The following is a 6,000-nucleotide window of genomic DNA, read 5'->3' as shown; positions in this document are numbered from 1 at the left end:
CATTCCTCATTAAGCTGGTTGAGAGAATTCCAAGAGTGTGCAAAGCTGTCATCGAGGCAACGGATGTCCAAACTTTTGACTGGTACTGTGTATATATACACGAACGTTCAAAAGTTTGGGATCACTTAGAAATGTCCTTATTTTTTAAAGAAAAGCAAAAAAATGTGTCCATTAAAATAACAGCCAATTTATCAGAAATACAGTGTAGACATTGTTAATGTTGTAAATTACTATTGTAGCTGGAAACGTCAGATTTTTATGGGATATCTACTGTACAAAGGCGTACAGATGTCCATTATCAGCAACCATTACTCCCGTGTTCCAATGGCATGTTGTGTTAGCTAATCAAAGTTTATCATTTTAAAAGGCTAATTAATCATTAGAAAACCTTTTTGCAATTATGTTAAAACAGCTGAAAACTGTTGTTCTGATTCTTTTTTATCTAGTTGAGTATCTGGAGCATCATCATTTGTGGGTTCAACTACAGGCTCAAAATGGCCAGAAACAAATATATTTCTTCTGAAAATCATCAGTCTATTCTTGTTCTGAGAAATGAAGGCTATTCCATGCAAGATATTGCCAAGAATCTGAAGATCTCGTACTACTCCCTTCATAGAACAGTGCAAACAGTCTCTAACCACTATAGAAAGAGGAGTGGGAGACCCCGGTGCACAATTGAGCAAGAGGACAAGTATATTAGAGTGTTTAGTTTGAGAAACAGACGCCCTCAACCGTCCTCAAAAGTCCTCAACTGGCAGCTTCATTAAATAGTATCCGCAAAACACCAGTCTCAACGTCAACAGTGAAGAAGCGACTCCGGGATGCTGGCCTTCTAGGTAGAGTTGTGAAGAAAAATACATATCTCAGACTGGCCAATGAAAATAAAAGATTAAGATGGGCAAAAGACCACAGACACTGGACAGAGGAACTCTGCCTAGAAGGCCAGCATCCCGGAGTCGCCTCTTCACTGTTGACGTTGAGACTGGTGTTTTGCAGGTACAATTTAATGAAGCTGCCAATATTTAACACTTTTTTGGTTACTACATGATTCCATATGTGTTATTGCATAGTTTTGATGTCTTCCTTATTATTCTACAATGTAGAAAAAAGTACAAATAAAGAACAACCCTTGAATGAGTAGCTGTGTCCAAACTTTTGACTGGTACTGTATACTAAATATGACTGAGCGTATAATTATTTAACTAAAGATAACTTTGTAAAAGCTAAACTACACGTATGCACATTATTCGATGCAAATAATTGAGACTATAATTCAAAAAATAGTATTTATTGACAGTACATGAAGCAGAATTGGAGCCCACAAAAAAACTTTGAACAATTCATCTACATATCTGAACAATATAATTGTCATTTTTCAGTAAACATGGCTCTATGGCTTTTAAGTTTGTGGATTAAGACTTAATATAAATACACATAAACATATGCAGTTCTAATAAGGGAACTTGTGCTAGCTAAAGATACAATCAAAGCTGGAAGTATAAAGCAACAAAAAAAATGTTTCACGTATTCAGTCTAGCTATAGTGCATTCTACAAACGGAATATTGGTATTGCAGTGTATTATACAGTTAACCATTTGGTAATATGAGGAGCAACATGAAACACTTGAATAAACAGAATACATGCTATAAGAATAAATACATAAGTTCATCTCGGAGGTTTTTGATCTCCAACATGAGAATGTATTGCTTTTCACAATTGTTACCTATTCTTCGGATTAAATAGTTGTGCAGAAGAGACAAACCTTTTCCTATTACAATCTTAAATGCATACATTCTTTGAGAGACAAACGCAATACCTGCATACTGCATAGGTATCAAGGTATTATTTTAGAATTTACAATTTTAACCAAAGTGTGATGATTCCTTTCCGTTCATATCAATGAAATAATTATTGCTAATGTACGTATTATCAGCTTCCCCCACTGTCTGTACCAGCAAAACAAACCTAACAAAACTGAGTTTCAGGGATGGCATAATTAGCGTGGAGAAAACCTGCTGCAGTTGCTCTTTCCCATTCACTTAGTTTTCAAGCATAATTCTTTCCCTTAGTATCTTGTAGACAAGAAATACACAACTATGTAACAACTATGTAAAGGCAATACATTTAAATTAGCATATGGCAACCATATGAAGCATATGCAAATCAAGCATTAGCCAGTAAGCAACAGTGTTACGATCACAAACTGACTATTAGCTAATCAAGAATATGAAATGCAAACATTCCATTGTTCTAACAGGACAGAGGCAGCACTGGTACTTGCGATGAAATTTTGGCTTTCCAAAAGGCACTAGCTTGGTTGAATATCTTCAAAATCCTCTTAGCAACGCATTGCCATAGTTTTATTTCCTTAAAATAAATATACACCTGAACAGATTGAGGTCTCTGTCTTTTTCAAGGCATGTGCTTTTAATTCGCTATACTCAAGGACTCAATGTAGATGCCATTTCTAAGTCCTTAGGCCACTTGAAGAGATGACTCAAGCCACAAACATACAAAGCTGTACAAAACAGATCAAAAGTAAAATGTAACACGCAAGTAAAGCTATCAGTGGTGAGTGTGAACAAGTGCTTAATTCTCACCATGAATGAAAAAACGTGACCTCAAATTTGGTTAGTTTCCCTATACTCATTTACTTCCAGTCAAAGGCACTTCTTTTGGCTGAAATTATCTCATTGTAAAGCCAAGAATGCAATCTGAAGCTCTGTACACAAAACACACACTTAGGCATTCAATAATTTACAATATCTGCAGACAGAAGTTAAAAAACACTCCTTGGTCAACTGAAAAGCATACTTCTTGGAATTGAGCCTGGAAGGGTGCGGTGCTACATCATTTTTTTTCTAAGAGGTCAGCCATTTAATTACATTTTCAATTTCTGTACACTGGAAAATCCTCTGAAACGGAACCTTCTGAAAGGCACACATTGGATTCTGATCTTCAGGATGCTGAATCTCTTGTTTGTTCCACATAGTTGGTTTTTGGGCAGACTGTAGTCCAAGCATGCAGATGATGTAAAAATTATTGGTATGGTATTTTCCTCTTTCTTCCCCCTCAGTCCTTCTGTGTCCATAATGAAAGTGGTGCTACGCATGACTTTGGACGGAGATGCTTGAGAGGTCGTTCCTGATGATCTCATTAACTGTGAAGAAAGGAGAAGAAAGATGTCAATATCTCACAATATACATCAAAGCATCTCCGGTAGAGTTCATAGTATTTGAGAGCTATAGGTGTTTTAGCAGGTAATACGTCAAAATACGTTCAATGCGTTCAGTGTGAAAAATATAGTCATTTGTTCAAACAGCACAAAATAAATGGAGCCATGTTAACACAGATGAACAGCAGTCTCAGACGGTTTGGTTTGGAGAGGATGCAGCTTCTTGCCCTCTACAAAAGATCCAAATGCACTTGTCTCTCCTCTTTTCCAGCCTACTGCCACTCTTTCAGTGTTCGCACACTTGAGGAGCCCTGTCCCCTTTAATCAGCTGTGTTCTTTGGCTGATGGGAGGAAGTGACCAAACACCAAAGGGACCAACTGGAGATAAACAAACAATAAATGTGCCAGTGTGGGCCTTCTGATCAAGAAGAAGATGGCAATGGCAGCCATCTTGATTGAGGAGTCCACCATGAACCGCTCACCAGGAGGACCTTGCTCTCCCTTACAGTGCTGATTTTCTGGCAAGCCTTATCAGCTCTATAGAGGAGTCTGGCAATATTTCACAATCTGGTAAAACCTGAAAAACCAAGAGTTTGTAGTAAGAAAGGTCTCCTTTGTATTAGAATAAGCTATGCCCCTTTATTACTTATAAGACCACATCCCTTCAGCTGTGTTATAGTTGCTTCAGTGTCTGTATAAAAACAATACATTATTTTCCTATGACGATGATAGGATAATGGGTCAATGGTACAAGGCACTTTTTTAAATTTACACAGATGCCTGATTGAGGAGCTCTAAAATGCCTGATATATTCTTTATTTATTTTTGGGGGCCCTGGTCAAAGGTATTGCACTATATTGGGAATAGGGTGTTATTTGGTACTGAGCCTCTAACTGCCTCAGCAGCAGGTCCTCCTGGACTCAGATCTAGCAACAGGCCCAGGATGTCTCACTGCTCCACCAGAGAGCAGCCATATAGGAAATGGGTGAGAGGAAGACCCCTGGAGCCTGGCAGCGGAAGCCAAGCGCACAAGCTTACAGAGGAATTCCCTCTGACCGAACACTGGCTCTGCGGCGTTAGCTCGCTCCCGCCGCAGCCAGGAGCTGGGGCCTGGAAAAGCAACCTGGAAATGTGAGATTCCCTCCAAACAATGGAGTGGTGCTTGTTCATTTGAGGTTGTGCGGTGCAGCTGTTCCCTGTGTGACCCAGCACTGACACAGCCACTTCCTCTCAGCGTTTTTCCTTCACTTCCCTCCACAAGAAGAGTGGCTGGGTGTGCCTTGCAGTGTTTGGCTGGTCTCAGAGGACAAACCCCGGAGGTGTTAACATGGAAGTCTTTGTGGTCCAAATCATGTGCAGGTCCAACTAATTTGACATGGTCGCCACAGCTGAATGTGAAACATTAAAACCACATAAGCAACCAATAAACTAAACTAAATAACTAAAGAGGTATTCCATAACATGTACAGGGATCTCGAAGGCAAATCACTAGAATTTTGAAAATAGTGAAGTTATTTTATTTTGGCTACAGAGTACAGTACAAAACTTCCCTCTGAATCTGATCTGTGTTTGGTTAGCTGATTGACTGCTATTAATAAAGAAATAGGATCGGAGTGTTGGCTAAATGAAGGAGTAGAGTTCTCACACGCTTGTGTCATAGAAACATAAAAACACAGACACACTGAACCTATAATGTGTCGTTGAGGACAGGGGTGTATTTCAATGTGATACGACTTCATGAGTAACTTGGCAAGAGCAGATACTTGTCAGTAGAGTTACAACATTTATATTCAGGTGCATTAAATCACCTTTTCTTGATCTGTCATGATATGGTATTTAGAAAAAATGGATGACTATTCAGTTTCCAATGGTTCACCTCAGTGCTACAGTTTAATCTGTGTAATACATCATCAACAGACGGTTTCCAAGCCCATCTTTCAGATATGAATAAGGTATGTGCTATGAGAGCTGGGGCTTTTGTGAAGAGCAGACTTGCCATCTGAAGCACAGATCTTCAATCTTATTGATTGGGAATAGTCCAAGGTCTCTTTCAACAGTGTGGAAAATGTACCATATTAGGACTTCAATTTTATTAACATCTTTAGCTCTATTGAGGTATAGGTACATTATACACTGCTCAAAAAAATAAAGGGAACACTTAAACAACACAATGTAACTCCAAGTCAATCACACTTCTGTGAAATCAAACTGTCCACTTAGGAAGCAACACTGATTGACAATAAATTGCACATGCTGTTGTGCAAATGGAATAGACAACAGGTGGAAATTATAGGCAATTAGCAAGACACCCCCAATAAAGGAGTGGTTCTGCAGGTGGTGACCACAGACCACTTCTCAGTTCCTATGCTTCCTGGCGGATGTTTTGGTCACTTTTGAATGCTGGCGGTGCTTTCACTCTAGTGGTAGCATGAGACGGAGTCTACAACCCACACAAGTGGCTCAGGTAGTGCAGCTCATCCAGGATGGCACATCAATGCGAGCTGTGGCAAGAAGGTTTGCTGTGTCTGTCAGCGTAGTGTCCAGAGCATGGAGGCGCTACCAGGAGACAGGCCAGTACATCAGGAGACGTGGAGGAGGCCGTAGGAGGGCAACAACCCAGCAGCAGGACCGCTACCTCCGCCTTTGTGCAAGGAGGAGCAGGAGGAGCACTGCCAGAGCCCTGCAAAATGACCTCCAGCAGGCCTCAAATGTGCATGTGTCTGCTCAAACGGACAGAAACAGACTCCATGAGGGTGGTATGAGGGCCCGACGTCCGCAGGTGGGGGTTGTCCTTACAGCCCAACACCGTGCAGGACGTTTGGCA

At 40.3% G+C, this 6,000-nt stretch overlaps 1 protein-coding gene across 1 annotated transcript in view; it reads right to left on the bottom strand.

Moving 5' to 3' along the window:
• Positions 1 to 1,272: 1,272 nt before the first annotated feature.
• LOC139558853 (nuclear factor of activated T-cells, cytoplasmic 1-like) overlaps positions 1,273 to 6,000 on the bottom strand; it is a 65,831-nt gene continuing 61,103 nt past the window's right edge. Inside the window, exon 10 of the mRNA XM_071374362.1 lies at positions 1,273 to 3,161. Coding sequence (XP_071230463.1) covers positions 3,106 to 3,161 — 56 coding nt within the window. The 3' untranslated portion in view covers positions 1,273 to 3,105. The remainder of the gene's footprint in view (positions 3,162 to 6,000) is intronic.

Source organism: Salvelinus alpinus, chromosome 29, assembly GCF_045679555.1.
Source record: "Salvelinus alpinus chromosome 29, SLU_Salpinus.1, whole genome shotgun sequence".
Taxonomy (NCBI): Eukaryota; Metazoa; Chordata; class Actinopteri; order Salmoniformes; family Salmonidae; genus Salvelinus; species Salvelinus alpinus.
The sequence above is the reverse complement of the archived record's forward strand: the minus strand, read 5'-3'. Positions and strand labels throughout refer to the sequence as shown.